The 27380-nt window shown below is 42.1% G+C and overlaps 1 protein-coding gene across 1 annotated transcript in view; it reads left to right on the top strand.

Annotated features, from left to right (window-relative positions):
• vsig10 (V-set and immunoglobulin domain containing 10) overlaps window positions 1-27380 on the top strand; it is a 35959-nt gene that overhangs the window by 608 nt on the left and 7971 nt on the right. Inside the window, exons 2-8 of the mRNA XM_078226997.1 lie at window positions 10003-10287; window positions 12273-12554; window positions 13132-13416; window positions 13576-13683; window positions 15249-15261; window positions 18117-18253; window positions 21232-21307. Coding sequence (XP_078083123.1) covers window positions 10003-10287; window positions 12273-12554; window positions 13132-13416; window positions 13576-13683; window positions 15249-15261; window positions 18117-18253; window positions 21232-21305 — 1184 coding nt within the window. The 3' untranslated portion in view covers window positions 21306-21307. The remainder of the gene's footprint in view (window positions 1-10002; window positions 10288-12272; window positions 12555-13131; window positions 13417-13575; window positions 13684-15248; window positions 15262-18116; window positions 18254-21231; window positions 21308-27380) is intronic.

Raw genomic sequence — 27380 nt, 5'->3', positions numbered from 1 at the left:
GATATTACAGGCAAACTGTGTTCAACTGTTTTTTTCCCCCCTGGTGTGTTTGACGTCGTGATTTAGATTTCCCTGATCACGCAAGACAGATTTGCCGATCTGAATAAAATCCTGATGCCACCCATCTAAATGTTTCCAGCGTTTTTAAACTTCCAGATGGAAGAGTGGTAGTTGTAGACTCTTTATGTTGAGGACACAAATGTATGAAGAACTTCCTGATATCTGTTCTAAAAATAATCTTGTTCAGTTTAAACCTGTATCCCAAGTTTATATTCATTTTTAGAACATAGAAAAGCTACAGCACAAACAGGACCTTCGGCCCACAAGTTGCGCCGAACGTGTCCCGACCTACTAGGCTTACCTATAACCCTCTATCTTACTAACTTCCATGAACTTATCCAAAAGTCTCTTAAAAGACCCCCTATCGAATCCGCCTTCGCCACCACTACCGGCAGCCGATTCCACGCACCCACCACCCTCTGAGTGAAAAACTTACCCCTAACATCTCCTCTATACCTACTCCCCAGCACCCTAAACCTGTGACCTCTTGTGGCAACCATTTCAGCCCTGGGTAAAAGCCTCTGAGAATCCACTCTATCAATACCTCTCAACATCTTATACACCTCTATCAGGTCACCTCTCATCTTTCGCTTCTCCAAGGAGAAAAGACCTAGCTCTCTCAACCTATCCTCATAAGGCATGCCACCTAATCCAGGCAACATCCTTATAAATCTCCTCTGCACCCTTTCTATGGCTTCCACATCCTTTCTGTAATGAGGCAACCAGAACTGGGCACAGTACTCCAGGTGGGGTCTCACAAGCTGCGTTATACAGCTGCAGCATTATCTCCTGATTTCTAAACTCAATTCCTCGATTGATGAAGGCCTGTATTCCGTACACCTTCTTAACCACAGCCTCTACCTGTGACGCTGCTTTGAGCGTCCTATGAACCCAGACCCCAAGATCCTCCTGACCTTCCACACTGCCAAGCGTCTTACCCTTAATATTATATCCTTCCATCCTATTCGACCTGCCAAAATGAACCACCACACACTTAGCTGGGTTGAAGTCCATCTGCCACTTCTCCGCCCAGTCTTGCATCTTATCTATGTCTCGTTGCAACTGCTGACATCCCTCTACACTATCCACAACCCCACCAACCTTTGTGTCATCAGCATACTTGCCAACCCATCCTTCCACTTTCTCATCCAGGTCATTTATAAAAATCACAAAGAGCAAGGGTCCCAGAACAGATCCCTGGGGCACTCCACTGGTGACCGACCTCCATGCTGAAAAAGACCCATCTACAACCACTCTTTGCCTTCTGTGGGCAAGCCAGTTCTGAATCCACAAGGCAATGTCCCCTTGTATCCCATGCCCCTTCACTTTCTCAGTAAGCCTTGCATTAGGCACCTTATCAAACGCCTTGCTGAAATCCATATAAACTACATCTACCGCTCTTCCCTCGTCTATGTGTCTAGTTACATCTTCAAAAAATTCAGTTAGGCTCGGAAGGCATGATCTGCCTTGGACAAAGCTGTGCTGGCTATTTCTGATCATACTATTCCTCTCCAGATGTTCATAAATCCTGCCTCTCAGGATCTTCTCCATCAACTTACCAACCACTGAGGTTAGACTCACTGGTCTATAATTTCCCAGGCTATCTCTTCTCCCTTTCTTGAATAACGGAACCACATCTGCAATCCTCCAATCCTCCGGAACCTCTCCCGTCTCCATTGATGACGCAAAGATCATCGCCAGAGGCTCAGCAATCTCTTCCCTCGCCTCCCACAGTAACCTGGGGTACATCCCATCCGGTCCCGGCGATTTATCTAACTTGATGCTTTTCAAAAGCTCCAACACATCCTCTTTCCTAATGTCCACATGCTCAATCTTCTCAGTCCACTGCAAGTCTGCACTGCAACTACCAAGATCCTTTTCCACTGTGAATACTGAAGTAAAATATTCATTGAGTACCTCTGCTATTTCTACCGGTTCAATACAGACTTTCCCACTGTCACATTTGACAGGTCCTACTCCTTCACATCTTATCTTCTTGCTCTTAACATCCTTGTAGAATGCCTTGGGGTTTTCCTTTATCCTGTCTGCCAAGGCCTTATCATGACCCCTTCTTGCTCTTCTAATTTCCCTCTTAAGTCCCTTCCTACTAGTCGTATACTCTTCTAGATTTCTAACATTACCTAGCTCCCTGAACCTTTTGAGGCTTTTCTTTTCTTCTTGACTAAATTCGTTACAGCTTTCGTGCACCATGGTTCCTGTAACCTACCATAACTCCCCTGTCTCATTGGAACGTTGCTGTGCAGAGCTCCAGACAAATTTTCCTTGAAAATTTGCCACATTTCTTCTGTACACTTCCCTGAGAAAACCTCCTTCCAATTTATGCCTCTAATTTCCTGCCTAATAGCCTCATAATTGTCCTTACTCCAAATAAACACTTTCCTAGCTTGACTGATCCTATCTCTCTCCAATGCTAATGTAAAGGAGATAGAGTTATGATCACTATCCCCAAAATGCTCTCCCACTGAGAGATCTGACATCTGCCCAGGTTCATTCCCTAATACCAAATCAAGTACAGCCTCTCCTCTTGTAGGCTTATCCACATACTGTCTCAGGAAGCCCTCCTGAACACACCTAACAAACTCCTCCCCATCTAAACCCCTTACCCTAGGGATATTCCAATCGATATTTTGGAAATTAAAATCTCCCATCACGACCACTCTGTTATTATCACATCTCTCCAGGATCTGCTTCCCAATCTGCTCCTCCACATCCCTGCTACTATTGGGCGGCCTATAGAAAACACCCAGTAAAGTTATTGACCCCTTCCTGTTGCGAACCTCCACCCACAGAGATTCCATAGACAATCCCTCTGTGGCGTCCATCTTTTCTACAGCCGTGACACTATCCCTGATCAACAGTGCCACTCCCCCAGCTCTTTTGCCTCCTTCCCTGAGCCTCCTGAAACATCTGAAACCCGGCACTTGAACAAAGAAGAACAAAGAACAGTACAGCACAGGAAACAGGCCCTTCGGCCCTCCAAGCCTGTGCTGCTCCTTGGTCCAAGTAGACCAATCGTTTGTATCCCTCCATTCCCAGGCTGCTCATGTGACTATCCAGGTAAGTCTTAAACGATGTCAGCGTGCCTGCCTCCACCACCCTACTTGGCAGTGCATTCCAGGCCCCCACCACCCTCTGTGTAAAAAACATCCCTCTTATATCTGAGTTATACTTCGCCCCTCTCATCTTGAGCCCGTGACCCCTCGTGAACGTCACTTCTGATCTGGGAAAAAGCTTCCCACCGTTCACCCTATCTATCCCCTTCATAATCTTGTACACCTCTATTAGATCTCCCCTCATTCTCCGTCTTTCCAGGGAGAACAACCCCAGTTTACCCAATCTCTCCTCATAGCTAAGACCCTCCATACCAGGCAACATCCTAGTAAACCTTCTCTGCACTCTCTCTAACGCCTCCACGTCCTTCTGGTACTGCGGCGACCAGAACTGGACGCAGTACTCCAAATGTGGCCTAACCAGCGTTCTATACAGCTGCATCATCAGACTCCAGCTTTTATACTCTATACCCCGTCCTATAAAGGCAAGCATACCATATGCCTTCTTCACCACCTTCTCCACCTGTGTTGCCACCTTCAAGGATTTGTGGACTTGCACACCTAGGTCCCTCTGTGTTTCTATACTCCTGATGAGTATGTGGCAGTATCCAGTCCTGTCCCTGAGATAACCAAGTCTCTGTAATGGCCACCACATCACACTTCCAAGTAGTGATCCACGCTCTAAGCTCATCCATTTTGTTCACTACACTCCTTGCGTTAAAATAAACACATCTCAACCCTTCGGTCTGAGCACTCCCCTTCTCCGTCACCTGCATATCCTCCCTCTCACACTATCTACAAGCCCCTTTTATTTTTAAGCTCACCTCCTCTCTCCCAGTCACCTCATTTTGATTCCCACCCCCCCCCCCCCCCCCCCCCCAACCATTCTAGTTTAAACACTCCCCAGTAGCCTTAGCAAACCTTCCCGCCAGGATATTGGTCCCCCTGGGATTTAAGTGAAACCCGTCCTTTTTGTACAGGTCGCACCTGCCCCTTAAAGAGGTCCCAATGATCCAGGAACCTGAATCCCTGACCCCTGCTCCAATCCCTCAGCCACGCATTTATCCTCCAGCTTATTCCATTCCTTCCCTCACTGTCTCGTGGCACAGGCAGCAATCCCGAGATTACTACCTTTGCGTTCCTCCTTCTTAACTCCCTACCTAACTTCCTATATTTTCCTTTCATAACCCCTTCCCCTTTCCTGCCTATGTCAGTGGTACCAGTATGCACCACAACCTCTGTCTCCTCTCCCTCCCACTTCAGGATTTCTTGGATACGGTCAGAAACATCCCTGATCCCGGCACCAGGGAGGCAAACCACCATCCGCGTTTCTCGACTTCCTCCACAAATATTTTAATATTTTTAGGGCTTATTTTCATCATATCAGTTTTTTTTATATCTCCATTTAAAATTGCATTCTTGCCCATCAGCCCAAACTTCTCCACTCAAATCCCTTGGACTGGAGTTCAGCCTAGTGGATCCTCTCTCTTCTACTTCCAGCCCTCTCCTGCTGACCAGATTGGATGCAGTGTTCAAAGTGTGAACTTGAGTGGGATGCTATAATGCTAGATTATTACCAGCTCTTGCCGGTAATGGTGGGTGGAGTGCCTGGGTTGCCATGTTCTCCTTTCTCTGTCAATAGAATCCCTACAGTACAGAAAGAGACCATTTGGCCCATCGAGTCTGCACTGACCACAAACCCACCCTACCCGCATATCCCTACATATTTACCCACTAATCCCTCTAACCTACGCATCTCAGGAGACTAAGGGCAATTTTTAGCATGGCCAATCAACCTAACCCGCACATCTTTGGACTGTGGGAGGAAACTGGAGCACCCGGAGGAAACCCACGCAGACACGAGGAGAAAGTGCAAACTCCACACAGACAATGACCCAAGCCGGGAATCAAACCCAGGTCCCTGGAGCTGTGAAGCAGTAGTGCTAATCACTGTGCTACCGTGCCGCCCCTTGGGTCAACACTTGGCTTCAGCTTGATCTCAGCGATGAAACTCGAGGCGTTCAGCTCCTTAAAGGCAAAATACTGTGGATGCTGGAATCTGAAACAAAAGCAGAAAATGCTGGAAAATCTCAGCAGGTCTGACAGCATCTGTGGCCCTAGAAGAGTCATCGAGATTGAAAACGTTGGCTCTATTCTCTCCCCACAGATGCTACCAGACCTGCTGAGATTTTCCAGCATTTTCTGTTTTTGCATTCAGCTCCTTTCTGGATGCTTTTTCTCCACTTCAGGCTGTCTTGAGCCAGGGATTTCCAGGTGTCAATGGGATGTTGCACTTTTTCAAGGAGGCCTGAGGATGTCCTTGAAGCATTTCTTCTGCCCTCTTGGGGCTTGCTTGCCATGTTGAAGCTCTGAGTTACGTGCTTGTTTTGGAAGTCTGATGTCAGGCGTGCTGATGATGTGGCCTCCCCAGCGGAGCTGATTGAGTGGTCAGTGGTTCAATGCTGGGGATGTTGGTTTGAGCAAAAACATTTAATGTTGGTGTTCCTCTCCTGCCAATGGATTTGCAGGATCTTGTGGATGCAGCGCTGGTGGTGCTTCTCCAGAATTTTGCAGTGCCTGCTGTACATAGTCCACCTCTGTGAACCATGTAGAAGGGCAGGTATCAGTACTGCTCTGTCAACCATGAGCTAGAAGCTGGGTCTGAGATCCTGGCCTTCAAACACCCACTTCCTCAGATGACTGAAGGCTTTGCTGGCACACAGAAGGCAGTGTTGATGTCTGTGCTTGTTGACAAAAGGCTCTCAAGGTATGGAAAGTGTCCATGTTGTCCAAGGCCTTGTCATGGATTTTGATAACTGGGGGGCAGTGCTGTATGCTGGGGACAGGTTCGTAGAGGATCTTCATCTTACGGATGTTTAGTGTAAGGTCTATGCTTTCATACGCTTTGGTGAAGGTGTTGACAATGGCTTATAGCTCAGCCTCCAAGTGTGCGCTAATGCAAGCACTGTCTGGTTTACATGTCCCACAAAGGTACATTATAGCTCTATGAACACCATGGCCAATGAGTTGTGTTGGTTGAGAGTCTCTCTCTCTCAACTTCATCCATAGTTATTTCAACACTGTTCTTGAAGTATGCTTGTTTTTATCTATCTCTGTGTTACTTTATATTTTGTCGTTACTAAATTTCATGAGCTGTTCTACCCACATGTAAACATTTTATATACTTTCTGAGGTGGTACTTCTGATTCTAGTGCATTCCCTCCCAACATACATACGTGCACACAATTTTGATGTATGCAAATTTACACAGTGCCTGAATCAAAGTCACATGTAAGTTGGAAACTGTAGTGGTTCTGCAGTGAATCTGAAGGCATCCTGCTCTCTACCTTCCCATTTCTGATATAACTTTTTAATGAGTATTGGTTGACTTATCATCTCTAGCAATTTCTAACCCGTTCCCATGGGTTAGTAAGAACAGACCAGGACTAGCCAGATCCACAATCTGGCCTGTGCTAAGTTGTTGACCTGGGCAATGGCAAAGCAGCAATACAGTTACCACTGAGACAGAAAGGTGGCTGGGTTCCTCCAGTCTTATGTTTGTCTCAACCAGTCAATGAATTAGTACAGAATATAATTTTTTTTTTAACTGGCCAAAAATGAATAAAACTGCCACATTGGCAATAAACAGTTATAGATTACTTTCTTTCTCTACAGTGCTGCCTGACCTGTTGAGATTTTCTAGCATTTTGTGTTTTTATTACAGATGATCATTTTACTGACCACCTCCATTCTATCTATGTGCGTGTGTCCTTCAGTCCTCTGTGGGTGGTGGAGCCGGGATGCGTCACATCCTTTTAAAAAGTACCTGGATGAGTACTTGGCACGCCATAACATTCAAGGCTATGGGCCAAATGCTGGCAAGTGGGATTAGGTGGGCAGGTCAGGATATTTCATGCATCGGTGCAGGCTAGATGGGCCAAGGGCCTCTTCTGCGCTGTAGTATTCTGTGAATTGCTTTAACTTCTTCTTCTCATTCAGTCTGACCATCCTATCTTTGGCCTCTCTCTCAATTGCAACAGATCCCTAGTGGAAACTAATATGACAAAAGCTCATATTTGTCCTGTAGCCCTCTGGCCAAAGATCAACATCACTGAATTCAATTGTTGGTTGTATCCATTTTTTTTAAACGGCAAAGATTACTGCAGAGTAATTGTAGGGTGCTCTGGTGTCTAATGGAGAAGATTTTTTAAAAATGATTTATGACAACAGCATGTTGTGGAAGACAGTAATCAGTGGGATGGTGAGTAGTGAGAATGGGAAGGATCGGTACCCTCTGTTCACCCATTTTTGCCAGCTGTGTCGAGTTTACATTTCAAACTTGATTGATATCCTTTAATTTTCATCCTACTTCCCACACAGACCTTCACTACCTTAGCTATTTACGTATTATTTATCTATTTCTTTACTATCATTGTCCTTTATTTCCACTGCTTGACTGAAATGATGAGATCATCCCACTGATTTTTGTGGTTTTTTGACTTTTTACTTTCCACCTTTTTTCCTGATTTTACCAATATGCCTTCTCACTTCATCACTTCTCAATTCTGAAGAGGGGCCAAGTTGAACTGTTGACTGGTCTCGCCACAGATGTTGGCTGACCTGCATTTCCCGCCTTTTCTATTTATTGCTTGATTTCCAACACACCACCTTTTATTAAAAATGCTTATAATAAGTAACTTGTACTTAATATTGGTGAGTATTCATTCCTTTTATTATGAACACCAGGGATTATCAACATTTTGGCTTCTGAGACCCTCTTTTTAAAAAAAATAATTATTCAGTTAGCAATTTTTTGTTTTGCTTACAACTTTGCCACTATAACCTCCAGTCTTTGCAATTCTTGGGCTGAGATTCTGTTTTACTTCCACACTTCAATTGACGAGAAACATCTAACATTATTCTTCCAATATGCTAATTCTTTGTACCTAAAATGAGCATAAAAATGCATTTTTTACTTTTTGTTCATTTATTCATTCATGGGACATGGGCATCACTGGCTGGACAGTATTTATTGCCCATCCCTAGTTGCCCTTGGCGGGCAGTTGAGAGTCAAGTACATTGCTGTGGCTCTGGAGTCACATGTAGGCTAGACCAGGTAAGGGCAGCAAATTTCCTTCCCTAAAGGACACTAGTGAACCGGATGGTTTTTTTCCCCAACAATCGACAATGGTCATCAATAGGTTCTTAATTCCAGGATTTTTTTAATTGAATTCAAATTCCACTACTTCAGGAGATAGTAACTTAGTTGTTGGTGGGACAGTAACAGAGGGAGAGTAAAACCACATTCGGGAACCAAGGAGAAATTAAATCACAAAGGAAACATGGAGTGTTTTGTCAACTGATTTGACAAAATCACTTGTGTTACTGGGGAAGGAAGAGATGAAGCTTTAAATCATGGTCTCTCTCACTCTTGATTCTCAATGCCATTTCTTCAGCAAAGACTTATAGTACCACATCCTCTTCCCTTTCTAGGGCAGTGGTTCCCAAACTTTTATATTTCATGGCATACTTCACCTCAAGGTTTTTTTAAAAATAGTGTTATCTCCTATTTTCTCTGTCTTCTTCCCATACTGGGAACTTCATTTTTAACTTCTCCCTGTCCTCTCGCCTGTTTTGTTTTTAAACTTTTCCCTGTCTCCCTCACTTCTCTTGGGTTTTTTTTGGTCGCTTTTTGTACAGGCGCAAGGGACCCTCATCTTCAGCACCAAGTCCCATTGGTCATCCATATGGGCCTGACCAATATAAAACGTCTAAGCCACACTTGTGTGGCTCTTTCCCAGCCGGTGCATGCAGGAGAGGCCCAACCTTCATCGGATCTTGGAGATGCCATCTACAGAGCTGAAGATGAAGATTAATTTTAATTTAATTACATCAATTTTGAATCTTTTTTTTAATGACACACTTGGGTGCCTTCGGCACACCAAATTACTGTTTTAAGGTATTCCTTTGCAGGTTACATCCAAACGGCAACAGACACCTTTGTCAGATGTGTTCACTGGCTTTTCTTTTTTTTCCTTCCTTCTGCTTATCTTTCCACTCTTCAACCAGAACTGTGTGGACCTTGACTCCGATTCACTCTCATTGAACGGAATCCCATAATTGACAAGACATGTCAGCTGCCAATTGTCCAGGCTCAAATTTTGATTGGTCCACCATCAGGCCAACCTTTCTTTTCTACATGTTCTTTTAGCAAACTCCTTGAAATCACCTTGTGGATTCTTAGTGGAATGTGGACCCTGGTTGAAAATCCAGGATGTGCACAGTCTTGGAGAAGATGAGAATCGTTAACTATGTCACTGCTCACTTCAACATGATTTCTTAACTTTTTTTTAAGAAAATGACTACTTTCTTGTATACTATGTTTTACAATGAGAAAAGGCAATGATGTTACCATCAGCAAGAAAGACTTAAATCTGAGAGGTTTAACGCAACCCCATTTAAACACAGAGGTTGTTTATAAACTGAATTGGGGGAGGTCTGAATTTTAGCCCCAGCCTTCTTATAGACCATATGTGATTTTCCCCAAATTTCAGCATTCTGAGTACGTGAATATACATGAGCATAGAATCACAATTTTGCCCTATATCACTTGATTACCATCACATTTATTCCAAAACCTAGTTTAATGTGGCCATCTACCTTACTGACCCCTGACTGGTTTTCTTATAAAGGTGACATTCCCATGGTCATAACACTGCTAATTTGCTCAAACAATCCAAACATATGATAGGCAATCTTAGTAAGAAACTACTGTTAAACAATCAGAATGTGCATTTATCTAGCAGTTAGTGCTGTTACCAATGTGGTGTTGCTTTGGCTTCTGACTAAAATGTGCTTTTTGCACTGGCAGATGATGCTGAGAAATTTACCATTACCATCAGTCCTGGAGAAGAGTTGCCAAATAAAACAATGTATATAATCAAACACAAAAATGTCTCCTTCAGCTGCTCAAGCATGTTGCAACAAAAGCTGAACATATCGTGGATCTTTGTTCGTCCAGATACAAATCAGGAAGTTTTTACAAGTGTTGTGGGGAACCATACAGAATTTACACTTTTCAATGTAGATTATGACAACCAGGGGAACTATACTTGCTCAAAAAACTTCAGCGATACCAAGGAAGTCCTTGTCTATTGTAAGTAACATTTACGCTTACTTTGTAATATCTGAGATAACTTTTACTAATGGTAGAGCATCATTTTTCACGTTTTGGAAATTAGCATGTAGTTAAATACAAGTATTTTAAATTTATTGTTTTTGCCATTTCAAACTATTTCATTTCTTATCAGTAAGTCTTCATTAATATGAGAAAAGTTTAAAAAAAGAAAATAAACAATTTATTACATTTTTGTCTTTGCTTAGTGTTAGGATTTTGATTTGATTTATTGTTGTCGCATGTATTAGTACACACTGAAAATTGTTGTTTCTTGCATGCTATGCAGACAAAACATACCGTTCATAGAGAAGGAAAGGAGAGAGTGCAGATTGTAGTGTTACAGTCATTGCTAAGGTGTAGAGAAAGATCAACTTAGTGCGAGGTAGGTCCATTCAAAAGTCTGACAGCAGCAGGGAAGAAGCTGTTGGTATGTGACCTCAGACTTTTGTATCTTTTTCCCAACAGAAGAAGGTGGAAGAGAGAATGTCCAGGGTGCGTGGGGTCCTTAATTATGCTGGCTGCTTTGCTGAGGAAGCGGGAAGTGTAGACAGAGTCAATGCCACTGATACTAAGTTTAGATCGGTTCCTGCATTAAAGGAGCCAGAAAAATCCTTGGTTTAAATCACTGAGTGATACCTGGAGTGACTTTCAACAAAGGGTGTGTGGGAATATAAATCTGGCGGGGAATTATGTTTGGGGGTTCCCGGCATCCTTCTTATTTTCACAAATACTTTGAACTTGGATCACTTTGAAGCCAGCTGTGAGGTTGCTGAGGCATCAGGCAGGTGGCTGAATGAGAGAATAGATAGTGAGAGGGTGGAACCTTACAGCAAAAAAAAAATGCATTTAATGGCTATAAGTGGTACAAAATAAGCAGTCAGGCTACGTAAAAATGTTACCCGTGTTAAATTATGAGGTGTTTTTGCATAAATGTTTATATTCTTTTTGAGTGTAGGACATTGATGGGATAGCTGGTTTCAAGGTGATTTAGTTGAAGCATTTAACATGGTAAAGGGATTCAATACGATACCTACAGTGAAACTATTTCTTGTGCTGGGCAGTATCCTAGAATTAGAACTTGGTCATTTTCGAGTGAAATAGGGAAGCACCATTAAACACCGGCATTGCCAATGTGGAACACACTCTCTATAAAATTCTTTGGATGTTGTTAAGTGAAACTTTTAAAACTGAAGTTCATTGATTTTTGTTGAGTAACAATTTTTGTTGAGGACAATGTTCCCCTTGGGCTGTTCCCAGGCTGTGCAGCAACCTGACAGGCCTCACGTACAAGCTGGCCCCCATAAGTTACCATGCAAGAAAAACAAATAGCCTGTGCACTCAAAAGAAATTAGAGGGTGGGTTGATCAAGGGATATGGATCAAAGGTGGAATTCCCTTGCTAAACATCTGCCTTTCATCTCTTTTTAAGAAGCTCCTTAAAACCCAAATCTTGGATGAAGCTTTGATCACCTCTTTAAGTGGCTCTGTCAAATTTTATTTGATAGTTCTCCTGTGAAGTCAACATGGCTTCTATGGGATTTTCACAGCAGCAGGGCTGGATAATTCCAGCCGCAGGAGAGGTCAGAGAATTCTGGCCAATGACTTCAATAGTTTCAGAATAGTTGCTTCCTGATTTTCTTTCTGGGTCTTTCCAATAGATGTATTTCACATTCTGATCCATTTTGGAATATTCTCTTTTTGATATTATTTACTTATTGTTTGTATAGCATTCAGCACTAGTCAAAGATTTGGCTGCACGCTAAATTCTCCATCCTCACTGGCAGTGGTAGCGGGGCATGTAAGACCAGAGAATTCTGGCCACAGGGTTGAAAGGTTCTAGAAGGGAAGATACTGCCCTTGCAAGCATGTATAGTGTTTTTTCATTCAACAAACTTCATGTACACCAATTCAGGTACTATGAAGGATGAGTTAGTATGCTTTGACATTTTAATGTTCATTTTTCAGATCCACCAAAGGGGTCTCCAATGTGCCATGCAGAATTTCTTAATGATAACGTGCAACTATTTTGTTCTTGGACTGAAGGATATCCCTATCCCGCATTTGCTTGGTCAAGTGAGAATCAGGAAATGGGACCTAATGATCATCCAGATGGGCTACCAGGGTCAAATGATACCAATGTACTACAGGTTAAAGGGTCAACAGTACATGATGGTCAAATGTTTAAATGTGTGGGTCATCACATTGCATATGAACAAAGGATGGAGCAATCATGCTCATTGACGTTAAGTAAGTAAAATATTGTTCAGTGTGCCATTAAAAGCCGAAACATGTAATGGGAAGTTAGTACAATATTGTAGCTTTTTAAAAAAAAAAATCATGTTTGTAATGGTTCAAGTCATAAACAAATTCTTAAAATAGCTCTCTTGGAGCAAGTGCCTGATAAAACAGTATGTAGCTGTTAACACGTTTCACATGAAACTGGAAGAGTAAAGTACAGAACTGAGGACCTCAAGGCTACTGTCCAGATGCACATGTTTTGCTTTGGTGTTGAAGCAGTCCTGATTGAATGGAGTTTTTTTTTTCAATAGCCATGAGAAGTTATTCACCGTTGCCTACACACAATGTGACGGGTATTTTGCTGAATGTGTAATGTCCCGTATCACAGTAAATTGAGTGTAAAAGAAACAAAAACCGATCAGCCATTAAGAATAACTTAAAGTACCAATATGATGCTCAGATATCAAACTACAGTCTCTTACCTAATCTGTTTATTAAACTTTAATGCAGGCAGCCTAACTGAGGCGAGGAAGAACTATCACAAGCATTGGGTGTTGCCTGGACCATAACTCTTGTTTCATTTCAGAGGCTCCGCTTCCTGAGTCACAACCTCTTGTAACTGGATACATAGGGAAAAATACAACTTTGACTTGTCACAGTAAGGAAGGAAATCCACCTCCCAAATTAACCTGGTGGAGAAACAATGACACTGAAATTTTCTCCAACGCCAAATATGTAATCTCACAAGAAGGTGTTGTTTCAAGCTTGACGATATTGATGGCCTCAAAAGACCAGGATGAAGGAAGATACATTTGCAAGAGTGAGAATCCTCTGGGGATTAAAGAAGTAGAAATATGGGTGTCCTTTAACAGTGAGTAATTTCCTGTAACTCTTAACCTGAAAATAAACAATTTTGGTTGCTGCTATACTCGAGGAATAAAATTGTTTTACAAAAACTTGCACATTGTCTTTTAAAGTCATTGCCACTAGTCTTTGAATTATTTTGTATGTTTTTCCTCTATACAAACAGCTAAAATCATTTCTGGATTGGTTGGAGGAATTACTGTCTTTTTACTTCTAAGCGCTGCAGCAATTCTTGGACTTATTCTGCACAGGAACTGGGACAAATTTATCACCAGTAAGTATGGAGTGCAGTTTCAACAGCAATTCTTGAGCAGGATTGCATAGGAATAATTATTCCAGTGGAATTTCAGTAAAACATAATTGTTTGCGAAATTTCCATACCAGGTCCAGTTGAACTTGAGTATTCGGAGTGACAATTTATAAATGTTATCCTGCTCGGCTTATTCTGCTTAGGGAGACCATTCTGAGCTTGTCTCGTTATTGCTTGGTAAAGTGTAGTACCACTCTTCTTGGCTTTTCATACATTTCAGCAAGATGTTAGCCTTTTGTACTTTGCAGTGTAATTCAAAGGCCACTTTTGGTAGCTAGTTTTTTTTTTTGTTAAAGCTTTAGTTTTAAATATGTTTCGGGACATTTTTTTGTTAGCTGACCTTTGTACTTTACAGTGGGTTTGAAGCCCCACATACTAATCTCTAATTTCATAGTTATCGTTGGGCTCAAACTGTAAATCAGTAACTTTCTTCTGTTTTAATAATACAGTCTACACTTGCATGTTTAAGAGTAATGGTAAGAAGTTTGTTTCTTTTGGTTTTGCTGCTTGTACAGTCTTGCAGTATGGGAGACAAACTTCCCATATACTGCAGCTTGTCTGTTAACAGGTCTGTACTCTGCCATTGGTGCTCTTTGTGTGAAATACGGATGGGGGTGGGGGTTTAAAGACTTTTCAATCATTTTATATTGTAATATTCATAACATTGAAACATTTTGTTTCGGCATCAAAACATGTTGGTTTTAGTTTTTCAATTTAACACATCAGTATGCTAAAGAAAAATCTGGGAATATTGTATGTAATTATTCTGTTGATTGTAATTGTGAATATTTCAAAGTTGTGAAATATGATAGCAGCAAGAATTTCTTTAGATGTGACCATTTCTTCACATCCCCTCATCCCAATCCCCATCAATCTGCAAGAACCATATACAGCATTGAAGCTTTAACAAGAGTTTTTATTCTTCAAGACAGAGGGTCTCTTGGAATAGAATAACTTTACAATTTTCTTCCTTCCAAACTGATGTGGTAATAAGGCATTCGTGTGAATCGGTCAACGATGACACAACTTTGTTAACTTTGTTTGACCGTTAGCTTTAGCGATAGTTCCTATAACCAGCAAACGAAAATGTTCATTTTGGCTTGCTAACCTATATTGGGATCCTGCTATTCATTCCATGTTGTTAGCCTTCCAGTAAGTAATCTGACAGCTAATACAGAATGACTGGGGCTTTGTCCCTCTTGTATGGAAAATGGTTCTTATGACGTTTGCACAAATCAAATTTTGTTTGTTCTTGGTCCCACTGTGAGGACAAGAACTTAGGTAATAGGGAATGTGCACAGTCTGTCTCAGTAGCTTATTGCATTTCTTCACTGTGCTTGATGAGTAAAGTAAATTAAGCCTGTAAGCAATTTAGTTTTCTTTTGGAGAAAATGTTTATTTAACTGTTAACAGGCTGTTAGATTTATCCGGCATACTTTTGAACCACACTGTGAAGTGTTGATATTTTGCTTAACAATTGCACGCCATTGCTGCTAAACTTATGAATTTTACTTTTCTTTTTTTTTCAGGAAGACATTTTTGGTAAGTAATTTTAAAAATAAATGTTAAAATGAGGCTGCGGGGTGTTACTTTAATTTGATCTCCGTTCACAGTGGTCTGCTGTCACTTGATGCTGATTTCTAAAGCCATAGTGGGTTGAGATGGAGTGGGAATTTAAGAGAATAACTGCTGAATGAGAACGTGAAAATGTCATCAGAGGTAACATGTTTATTCCAGCTCCAACATGTGAACATATCAGGACACTGGCATCAGCTTAGTACTAACTCTCTGGGAGCATTCAATTCTCACTTGCCCTGTTACTTCATTCAAGTTACTGGACAACACAAAAACATTAGTATAAAACAGAGCTTCTACACGAGTAGACTATGTATGATTTGGACTCCAGCTTAGGAAGCTTCATTTTCAAATCTCCTGACAATAATGGGTATTTGATGAACCCATCTGGTTCAGTAATGCCCCTTAGGGAAGGAAATCTGCCATCCTTACCTAGTCTGGACTACACGTGACTGCAGACCCACAGCAATTTGGTTGACTCTTAAATGGCCTGAAAAGCCACTCACCACGAGGGCAATTAGAAATGAGCAATAAATGCTGACCCAGCCAGTGACGCCCACATTCCATGAATGAATTTAAAGAAAAAAGGGTGGTAGACTTTAAAATATTTGCAGAATAGTTAGTGAAATGAGCAGTCAGGCAGTGAATTTAATTTAATGCAGAAATGATAGGATTTGGAAGGAGCAACTGAATGCAAGTATGCACTCAATGGAAGGATGCTGAAAGATATGGAAGAGCAGAGAAACTCTTTTTTGAAGAGTTTAAAGTTTATTTACTAGCGTCACAAATAGGCTTCCATTAACACTGAAGTTACTGTGAAAATCCCCTAGTCGCCACACTCTGGCATCTGTTCGGGTACGCAGAGGGAGAATTTAACATGGTCAATGCATCTGACCAGCACGTCTTTCAGACTGTGGGAGGAAACCGGAGCACCCAGAGGAAACCCACGCAGACACGGGGACAACGTGCAGACTCCGCACAGTCAGTGACCCAAACCAGGAATCGAACCCGGGTTCCTGGTGCTGTGAATTAGCAGTGCTAACCACTGTGCCACCATGCCACCCAAAGTGTGGCCAAATAAGGGTATAAATTGGCCACAAGCACTGTTTTAGTTTATGACGAGAAATAAAGTACAAGGGTAACGGGGTGATTAAATTTGTACAAGGCAATGGTTAAGTCAGGTTTTTGAACACTGTGTGTAGTTTTTAGTACTCCATTACAGAAAAGCTCTTAAGCCACAGCTTGGATTCTCAAGGATGATTGGGAGTGAGGAACCATTTAAGCTCTAGCAAGTGTCCTTGTTGAAGCAAAGACCCCGCATTTCTTAAAGAAAAACTATCCGGCCAAAAGAGTGAAAAGGGAAAAGAAACTTTTCATACAAAGTGTTGCTGGAGCTTGGTTTGCTTTACCGTAGGGAGTAGTTGTAGCAAAAACCATCGATCATGGGATGAATAAACAAACTTTTGAAACAGATGAAAATAACAGGAGTGGTAAGGCAGTAGCTGGTCAATGGAAAGCACCCACAGAGAACGTTGCTCTCCTCCTGTTTTCTAAATTTTAAAGTTTAATTCTGTCTGTTTTCTTAACATATTGTTTATAATTGGCTTATTTGTTTATAGTGTCTGAATAAGTTAATATTGCTCAATAATATGGTATTCCATTACTTGTATTAATGTTTTAAGGTCCCTGTTCTGTGAAACCTGAAAACCAGTATTCATAAGTCTTTATTTTCTATTACTACAGCAATTGATCACTCCCTGCTTTATCCTAAGAGCATACTTGAGGTGTTTCATCAAGTTCTCATTACTGAAGCATTAACAATTGCAACCTTGGGATCAAGAATTGTGTTTGTCTCGAGCAGCATATTTTTTGAAAGCATGAACTGGGTCAAAAAAATGAAATAGATGCAAATAGTAGACTGACGACTTGATAGGCTGAATTTTAACACTGGCTACGGGACCCCCGTGCCGGCGCCAAACCGGGGTCCCAAGCCCACAACTGCAGCCCAGTCTTCTTGGAGGCAGCCTCCAGTTTGGCTACCTCTGTGCTCGCATTCTTATTCAGAAAGGAAGTGGGGTGAGCTCCTGATGCTGCCTCCCTAGGAGAGGAAATCACTGCTGAGACAGGTTGAGGATCGTGAAGGTGCCTCAACATGGGAGATATCCTTGTCTTAAGTTGGGTCTCTCAGAGTGGAGGATGAATTGAGCGGCTCTTCCTGCCCACGGCAACGGCCTGCTTTTTCGGGCACAGATCCTCTCACTTCGGCCACCCCATGCTGCCTGCAGGCACAAAAGGCCATTAAGTTGGTGAGCTTGCAAAGTCATCCCTAACTGGGGCCTTAAACATTTCAATATTCTGTCCACTTCTGTGGAGTGGGCAGCTGATCCTAATCCAAGCCAAATCTTGAGAAAGTTCCCTGGTGATGGAAATGCATAGGGACAGCGTCTGGTCAGCTCCTGGCTATCCTGCTGGCTGCCTCTACCTTCAAGCCCATCATCACTAGGATGGGAAAATTCAGCCTATTGTATCCACTCTCCATCGTGCTTTGGACACGCCGAGTATTTGGCATTGTGGAATGGTTTAAACCATTGTTTTTGTTGAGTAGATAGTGTTGGGAAATGGTGGGGGGAAAATATCTAGCACTGGTGACAAAGCTAATAACTGATGTGTTTTCCCCTAAATTAAATCCTGGAGACAGAAGATTGTAGATCATAATTTTCAACCAATGTTGTGTACAAGATTCTCGCACTTCTTTGTTTGAATCTAGAACCACTTTCTCTTCCTAATAATTTGTTTTGATCATAGCATTTCTTGATTTTTAGGCAAACAGGTTCTACTGTTTTTACCCTAGTGGACTCTGAGGAAGAAAATGACTTTGTGGATGAGGGTCCATCAGGAGTAACCTCTGTTGTTAATCATCAAACTGGCCAGATGATGAACGGTCATACCTTTGTAGAAGGTAAATAACCTTTGGTCTGAGTGATGTGGAAATATACCCTATTCTATCTTTTTTCAGTTTAGAGTAAATTTATATTGCAATATTCTTATATGTATTTTTGGTTCCGGGTAATTTTCTGCTTCCTAACATTTTGTGACGCACCTCAAATCAGTCTTTCTGTGCCAGACGCCTTCCACATCTTGGGGAATAGTGAGACAGGAGTATTCTCCACTAATGTTTGACTAAATTCAGGAATTCTGTATAATAAACATGGTATCTGTGAATGAAGAATGTACATCTCCTTTGCACAAATAATATTTACATTATTGATGTTTGCATTGACTGTTACAAATACTTCAATTTCTAAATATGCCAAAATATACATGCAGTAATTAATGCCTATGATACACCATTTCATTCCTTCCTTTGCAAACATCATACAAAACCACCTTTTAACCCCTTGCCCTTCAAACCTCTGGAATTTCATTCCTGAAGCTCTTAAAACCAACCTTTTTAAGTTTTTGGTCACCCTGCTACTCATTTTTTCCTTGGCTTGGCAATGTCTTTCTACTTTAAAGGTGCTACATAAGTGCAAGTTGCTGCAGTAGTGGTTAATAGTAGTAAATATACACCGTTGATCAACTTTGTCATCCTTGATTGTGTTGTATTTTTACCAAATCCGTAAGAATGATCAACCTGGCAATAATATTACCACACAATGCTTTACTTCCTCATGGAGGAAGTGAGCTGGAATGCACTTCCTTTGTAATTCTGCCAAAATACCTGGTGTACTTGGGTAATAGTCCATGTGAAATCTTGTAACCAAGTAGTGTAACAAACTGCTTCAATATGGAGAATCTCTCTTTAAAGGCCAAATCAGGTCTCATGCCCACAAGGGGCAGCGTACTTATTGTTTTCAACAAAATGCTTGAAGCCATGAACAATGAAGCAGAGTGAATTGTTGTATAAATCTGTGCCATACCATGCATGCGGCAGAGAGGCTGAATGAATGGGTTTAGTCAGAGGCTGAAGTTAGTGATGAAATCTATCTTCTGTTTTGAATTGTTTTGGAATATTTCCTTGAAAAGGGATTTCTTGTTGAGTTGCGTATAGTGAGGATTGTCAGGCAGAACAGTCTCTATTCCTATCTGTTTTTATTTACCATAAATGGACAAATGAGTAAACACGGTGCTAAGAATCAATACTTTTAAGCGCAGAATAACTAGAAAAACTGATGATTGGCCATTCCTGTTTGTAGAAGTGAGTAAATATTGGTTCTAACTGAACCTTGGGTGCAATATAAATTACTACACTCTGTGTTTGAACATTGGGTAATTATCTGATCAGGACTGACAAAAGAAAATGACTTTCCACACAAATGTATTTTCGGCTGCTTGCCAAAATGATAAACAGCAAATATTACCATACTAAGAGAGGTTGTGTGGTGCATTGGTAGCATTCCTGGCCATGAGCCAATTGCTTCATGTTTTGAATCCCACTCCAGGATTTGGTAGCCAAGGAAGGTGTGTAATGCAGCCAAAACAGGTTAATCATTAACCTACAACTCATCCTGATATGCGTATGGCAGGCAATAAGAGTGGGACGGATTCCTGGCATGGTTACCATTGCTGTCTCAGAGCTCCAGGGACTCGGGTTCAATTCCAGCTTTGGGTGACTATCTGGGTGGAGTTTGCACATTCATAGAATCATAGAATCCTACAGTGCAGAAGGAGGCCATTCGGCCCATCGAGTCTGCACCGACCACAATCCCACCCAGGCCCTATCCCCATAACCCCATGCATTAACCCTAGCTAGTCCCCCTATCGCTAAGGGGCAATTTAGCATGGCCGATCTACCTAATTTGCACATCTTTGGACTGTGGGAGGAAACCGGAGCATCCGGAGGAAACCCACGCAGACACAGAGAGAACGTGCAGACTCCGCACAGACAGTGACCCAAGCCGGGAATTGAACCCGGGTCCCTGGCGCTGTAAGGCAGCAGTGCTAACCACTGTGCCACCGTGCTGCGACAACGTTCTCCCCTTGTCTTCGTGGGTTTCCTCTGCACGACCAAGATGTAAGCATGTGCTTTATCTGCCTCGTGAGTCTCTAGATGCAGGAAGAGAATATGAGTGAATATTATCATACTAATTACTGATGAGCTGCGAGAAGGTACTATTATCTCCATTGATACAATCACATTTTAAATCCATTTATTTTAAATATTCAGTGATTTCAATAAAATGACACCATTCTAAATTTGTATAGCTCTCAAAGGAACTGAACATTTGTATATTTCTGTTACTCATATTAACTAAATGATAATCTGCCTCAGCAGTTTCGTTTTCATATCTGCTCCATGACTTGCAGACAAATTTATGACATTAGTTTTTTTTTAAGTAAAGACCCTAAATTGGGAATTTATTAATTTACATATTAATCAAAGATTTTTGTTCTATAAACCAAGAGGACAAGTGAATTGATACCCATGAGATTGTGCATTATGCTTCCTATTATCTATTTAATGACACTTTGGAATAAGTTGTGAACTTAATGGCAAATATTTTCTCCAAAAGAATGGCAACAGCTATTAGCAAGAGATGAACGTGGATTCCTCACAAATCTTGTTGACAAGATTTGTGAGGAATCCACGTTCATCTCTTGCCAATAGCCGTTGCCATTCTTTTGGAGAAAATATTTTTAAGATTTACTTTAAAATATTCTAGGATCCACTGTTTACTTCAGAAGTATAGACTGATGTGGCCACCCACAGCACTCTAACTCCAAAAGCACTGAGATAAATGAATCATGTATTAGTCATGGAATTGTACTCGATGCTTTAGAATTCGTTATGCTGCAGGCATGTGCACAAAGTGAGTCTATTTCATATAATTGCAATTGTTTTACTGTTAAACCATGAGTTCAAATATAATGTGAAGCATGTTATGACTTAAGCTCAACAAAACTTTGATTTATATGCTGTCTGATTTCCTGTTGCAGTTGCTTCTGAAGGCCCACAAACAACTTTTAATGATAGGCTCCCGCGTGAGGAAAGAAATGAATCAGACGCTTAAAGGTAGGCAATTTAATTTTTGTTGTGGAGTGTTAATGCTGAATTAGCGGTTCTTTTTCATTTCGGTTGAGGGTGATGGACTTGAGAGATGATCCAAAGTCCCCTGGGCAAAATTTCAGAAAGATTTTACTGTGCCGTAGAATGAGAAATAAAATAATTATCATGCAGTAGTGGGTCGGGTATTGTAATGATAATGGCTAGGCTAGGTTGACAGGCCCCACCTGCCAAGAGCAGTCACGTTTGAGGTCCCGAACACTCACGTTTGTACCTCTACTCAGAGTTCTAAACAGGATCAGCACATGAAGCCGAGCAGTAGCAGTTTGATTAAGAGGCTATTTGAGGCACTTGTCCATGTAGGACTTTTTGTGGGTGAAGAGCATCTTAACTCTCCTCCATTCTGGTCCTTTGTAACACTTTAATCCCTGTGTTTGAAGCTCATCAGTCTTTGCTGGCAGCCTAAAAGAAGAAAAAATTTGCTTATTAAACATTTCCCACCAGGCGGTCAAATGATGAAGTATTGATCTGCTGACAGTGCAAAACACTGTCTGTGTTATCTGAGTGGATGGGGATGTAGAAATGTCAAGGAGAGACTTTCCAGCTTGTTCAGCAACTCATCTAGGAGAATGACAACAGCAAGGTGAAAAACTGCATCCTTTCAGCTGCTGCATTTGTGCCACATTTTAAACCAGTTCAGCATTAGCTGCCTTGGACAAGAGAGGAGGAGGGGCTCTGCACAAACCTCACCTCCTTAAAGATGCAGATTATTCTTCAAAACTCAGGCTACCCAGCCCTGTGGCAATGGGGAAAGTATCCACTGGAACAGGTAGAGGATGCTACTGGCAGTTTTCAGTCAGGAGGTCTATGGTTAATGGCCACCTTCCACAGATTGCGGCAGATGTATCCTCCTAAGGTGATAGGGCAGGATTTTTTAGTTCCAGAGCTACCATCCCCAAGATGGAGAAAGGGAAGAAAAGAAACCATAAACACAACCTGGCTTCACTGCACCTTCCAGTTCACCACTTCTGGCTGGTCACCAATCACTGAGGTCGAAACATAAAAACTCCAAAGGACTACTAACAATTGGATGATTCGCTGCTCAAGGAATGTCATAGAATCACTACAGTGCAGAAGGAGGCTATTCGGTCCATCAAGTCTGCACTGACTTTCCAACAAAGCATTTTACCCAAGCCCATCACCTGCCCCATTCCCACAAAACCCACGCATTTATCCCCCTAAATATTGTCAGAATATTTCTAGACAATCTAAAGCCAGGGTGTAGAACAGTCCTCATAGGCAGAACACTGGGCAGGTACAATATGAATGGAGTGGTCATAAGGGTTGCAGAGGATCCTCATTTTGTGGAAGTTGCTAAAACTATTTGTTCGAGATCCAAAGACCAGCCAAGAGAGTCACTTGTGGGCTTTGTTCCATCTGAATTTGCACACCAGTTCAATTTCCAAGGGTATCAGTAACTGACTCAGGATTGTTTGTATGCCACCACCTGAAAGTTTTTCTCCAAGCTACTCACCATTCTGACTTGGAAATATATCATTGTTGCTGGGCCAAAATCCTGGAGCTCCCTCCCTAACAGCACTAGGTGTACCTACATCACATGGAGCCGAAGGCAGCTCACCACCACCTTCTCAAGGACAATTGGGGATGGGCAATGAATGTTGACCTAGCCAGCAGAAGCCCACATTCTTTGAATTTTTAAAAAAAGTCATATTGAAAAGCAGCATGCAACACTCATCAGCACCTATGCACCAATGATTACACATAAAGACAGGGTCAAAGAAGGACTCTATGATGATCTTAGCAAGATCAGAGCAGTACAATGCCCTCAGCAGAATCATCAGAGAAGTACCTCACCAAGTCAAACTTATCATCCTTGGTGATTTTAAAATGTCCATGTTGGGTGACTGTAAAACATGGAGGGGAGAACTGGGGCAACACTGCATTAGTGGAGTAAACTCCAATGGTCACTTGCTTTAAGTACAGTGAGTTCGACCTCACCAACACAAACTCAATCTTCTGATAAACTGGGAACAATTTGGATACATCCTAAGTCTAAACTTTAGCATGTGTTGGACTACATTATTGTATGACAGAGATCTAAAGGACATGTGCTATACTCGCTGTCTTGCTGAATTCCAGTCAGACCATCGGCTTGTCAGGAGTGCTATGGCACAAAGTTGAACTACAGAGGAAACTTCACATAACTATCCTAAAAGTGTGGCCGAGAGACAGGAACTGGAACAAAAATGAGCCATTGACCTTTCTGGTATCCCAGAAGATAACAGAGATATTGAAGATGCTTGGAAGAAATTAAGAGATGTCACTCATAGCATAGTATCTGAGGACCTTGGGTTTATTAAATAGAAGCACCGGCGTTGATTCAACAAGAGCTACCAAAATTTAGCCAAGCTGCTAGATGATTGCACAATTCCCACAATCCCACGTATCTTACAAAAATATCACCAGCAAGAGAAGCTAGGTACCATTTAAGGAAAAGTCAGCCAGCAGCCCAACCTGAGGGGTGGAGAACCATACTGTGGGAGGTTCAGGATGCTGCTGATACATATGACCTGAAGGCTCTTCATGGAGGTCTCCAATCTATCTATGGCCTCAAAACCAACAGTACAACATTCGTCCTCAACAAGTGGCAATCAGCTCCTTACAAACAGGAATAAGATTTTCTCTCGTTGTGCAGAGCACTTTAACAATTAAGAATCCACAGGCTGTGAAGATGCTATTAAATCATTCCCACAGCATTGTGTTCTGGATGAACTAGTTCTCAGTACATCTCAATCCAAAGTCATAAGTCACTGGGAGCCAATGGCATTCCACCTGAAGTATTCGAGTATGGGGGAGCTCGCATGGTTTGGAGACTCCCAAGCTGCTTCTGCTTAATCTGGAACTATGGCATTGAGACCCAAGATTACAAGGATGCTTCCTTTACCCACCTGTACAAAAGAAAATGAAGCAAAACCATCGATAACAGTCCTCATGGTGTTTCACTTCTATCCACAGCAGGAAAAATTCTTGCAAGGGTTATTCTCAATGAGATTTTTGTCCTCTTGCAGACTGTGTACCTGGAGTCACAGTTTCGCTTTCTTGCTGGACATGGAATACTCAGCACGATCTTTGGCATGTCAAATTCAAGAAAAGTTCCCTGAATGCCACAAAGACTTATGCATGGTGTTCATTGACCTAAGACCTTTGACACAGTAAACTGTGAAGGTGTGTGGAAGAGATACCAATATGCAGGTGGACTGGGTAAATAATGTTGCCAGTGGACCCAAAGAAAGGGAATTCATTGAATGTTTACAGGATGGCTTTTTGGAACAGCTTGTGATGGAGCCCACGAGGGAACAGGCTATTCTGGACTTAGTGTTATGTAATGAGCCAGACGTGATAAAAGATCTTAAAGTAAGGGAACACTTAGGAAGCAGTGATCATAATATGGTAGAATTCAGTCTGCAATTTGAAAGAAGGAAGGCAGAATCAGATGTGAAGGTTCTACAGTTAAATAAAGGTAATTACAGGCGCATGAGGGAGGAACTGACAAAAATTGACTGGAAGCAGAGCCTAGTGGGAAAGACAGTAGAACAGCAATGGCAGGAGTTTCTGGGAGTAATTGAGGACACAGTGCAGAGGTTCATCCCAAACAAAAGAAAGGTTATCAGAGGGGGGATTAGGCAGCCATGGCTGACAAAGGAAGTCAGGGAATGCATCAAGGCAAAAGAGAGAGCCTATAATGTGGCAAAGAGTAGTGGGAAGTCAGAAGATTGGGAAGGCTATAAAAACAAACAGAGGATAACAAAGAGAGAAATAAGGAAGGAGAGGATCAAATATGAAGGTAGGCTAGCCAGTAACATTAGGCATGATAGTAAAAGTTTCTTTAAATACATTAAAAACAAACGGGAGGCAAAAGTAGACATTGGGCCGCTCCAAAATGACGCTGGTAATCTAGTGATGGGAGACAAGGAAATAGCTGAGGAACTTAATAAGTACTTTGCGTCAGTCTTCACAGTAGAAGACATGAGTAATATCCCAACAATTCAGGAAAGTCAGGGGGCAGAGTTGAATATGGTTGCCATCACAAAGGAGAAAGTGCTAGAGAAACTAAAAGGTCTGAAAATTGATAAATCTCCAGGCCCAGATGGGCTACATCCTAGAGTTCTAAAGGAGATAGCTGAAGAAATAGTGGAGGCGTTAGTTATGATCTTTCAAAAGTCACTGGAGTCAGGGAAAGTCCCAGAGGATTGGAAAATCGCTGTTGTAACCCCACTGTTCAAGAAGGGAACAAGAAAAAAGATGGAAAATTATAGGCCAATTAGCCTAACCTCAGTTGTTGGCAAAATTCTAGAATCCATCGTTAAGGATGAGATTTCTAAATTCTTGGAAGTGCAGGGTCGGATTAGGACAAGTCAGCATGGATTTAGTAAGGGGAGGTCGTGCCTGACAAACCTGTTAGAGTTCTTTGAAGAGATAACAAATAGGTTAGACCAAGGAGAGCCAATGGATGTTATCTATCTTGACTTCCAAAAGGCCTTTGACAAGGTGCCTCACGGGAGACTGCTGAGTAAAATAAGGGCCCATGGTATTCGAGGCAAGGTACTAACATGGATTGACGATTGGCTGTCAGACAGAAGGCAGAGAGTTGGGATAAAAGGTTCTTTCTCAGAATGGCAACCGGTGACAAGTGGTGTCCCGCAGGGTTCAGTGTTGGGGCCACAGCTGTTCTCTTTATATATTAACGATCTAGATGACGGGACTGGGGGCATTCTGGTCAAGTTTGCCGATGATACAAAAATAGGTGGAGGGGCAGGTAGTATTGAGGAGGTGGGGAGGCTGCAGAAAGATTTAGACAGTTTAGGAGAGTGGTCCAAGAAGTGGCTGATGAAATTCAACGTGGGCAAGTGCGAGGTCGTACACTTTGGAAAAAAGAATAGAGGCATGGACTATTTTCTAAACGGTGACAAAATTCATAATGCTAAAGTGCAAAGGGACTTGGGAGTCCTAGTCCAGGATTCTCTAAAGGTAAACTTGCAGGTTGAGTCCGTAATTAAGAAAGCAAATGTAATGTTGTCATTTATCTCAAGAGACTTGGAATACAAAAGCAGGGATGTACTTCTGAGGCTTTATAAAGCACTGGTTAGGCCCCATTTGGAGTACTGTGAGCAATTTTGGGCCCCACACCTCAGGAAGGACATACTGGCACTGGAGCGGGTCCAGCGGAGATTCACACGGATGATCCCAGGAATGGTAGGCCTGACATACGATGAACGTCTGAGGATCGTGGGATTATATTCATTGGAGTTTAGGAGGTTGAGGGGAGATCTGATAGAAACTTACAAGATAATGAACGGCTTAGATAGGATGGACGTAGGGAAGTTGTTTCCATTAACGGGGGAGACTAGGACGCGGGGGCACAGCCTTAGAATAAAAGGGAGTCACTTTAGAACAGAGATGAGGAGAAATTTCTTCAGCCAGAGAGTGGTGGGTCTGTGGAATTCATTGCCACAGAGGGCTGTGGAGGCCGAGACGTTGAGCGTCTTCAAGACAGAAATTGATAAATTCTTGATTTCTCGAGGAATTAAGGGCTATGGGGAGAGAGCGGGTAAATGGAGTTGAAATCAACCATGATTGAATGGTGGAGTGGACTCGATGGGCCGAATGGCCTTACTTCCGCTCCTATGTCTTATGGTCTTATGGATACTGTACAAATATACTTGCCCTGCAAAGATAACCCAGATCAGTGGCACAATAGCACAGTGGTTAGCACTGCTGCCTCACAACACCCAGGGCCCAGGTTCGATTCCTGGCTTGGGTCACTGCCTGTGCAGAGTCTGCACATTCTCCCCATGTCTGTGTGGGTTTCCTCCCACAGTCCAAAAGACGTGCTGGTTAGGCGCATTGGCCATGCTAAATTCTCCCTCAGTATATCCAAACAGGCGCCAGAGTGTGGCAACTCGGGGATTTTCACCGTAACTTCATTGCGGTGTTAATGTAAGCCTACTTGTGACACTAATAAATAAACTTTAAACATTTCAAGAGGCACAGTGGTTGGTGT

The sequence above is a fragment of the Mustelus asterias genome, chromosome 13 (genome assembly GCF_964213995.1).
Source record: "Mustelus asterias chromosome 13, sMusAst1.hap1.1, whole genome shotgun sequence".
In the NCBI taxonomy this organism is placed as follows: Eukaryota; Metazoa; Chordata; class Chondrichthyes; order Carcharhiniformes; family Triakidae; genus Mustelus; species Mustelus asterias.
This window is presented reverse-complemented; position numbering and strand designations above follow the sequence as displayed.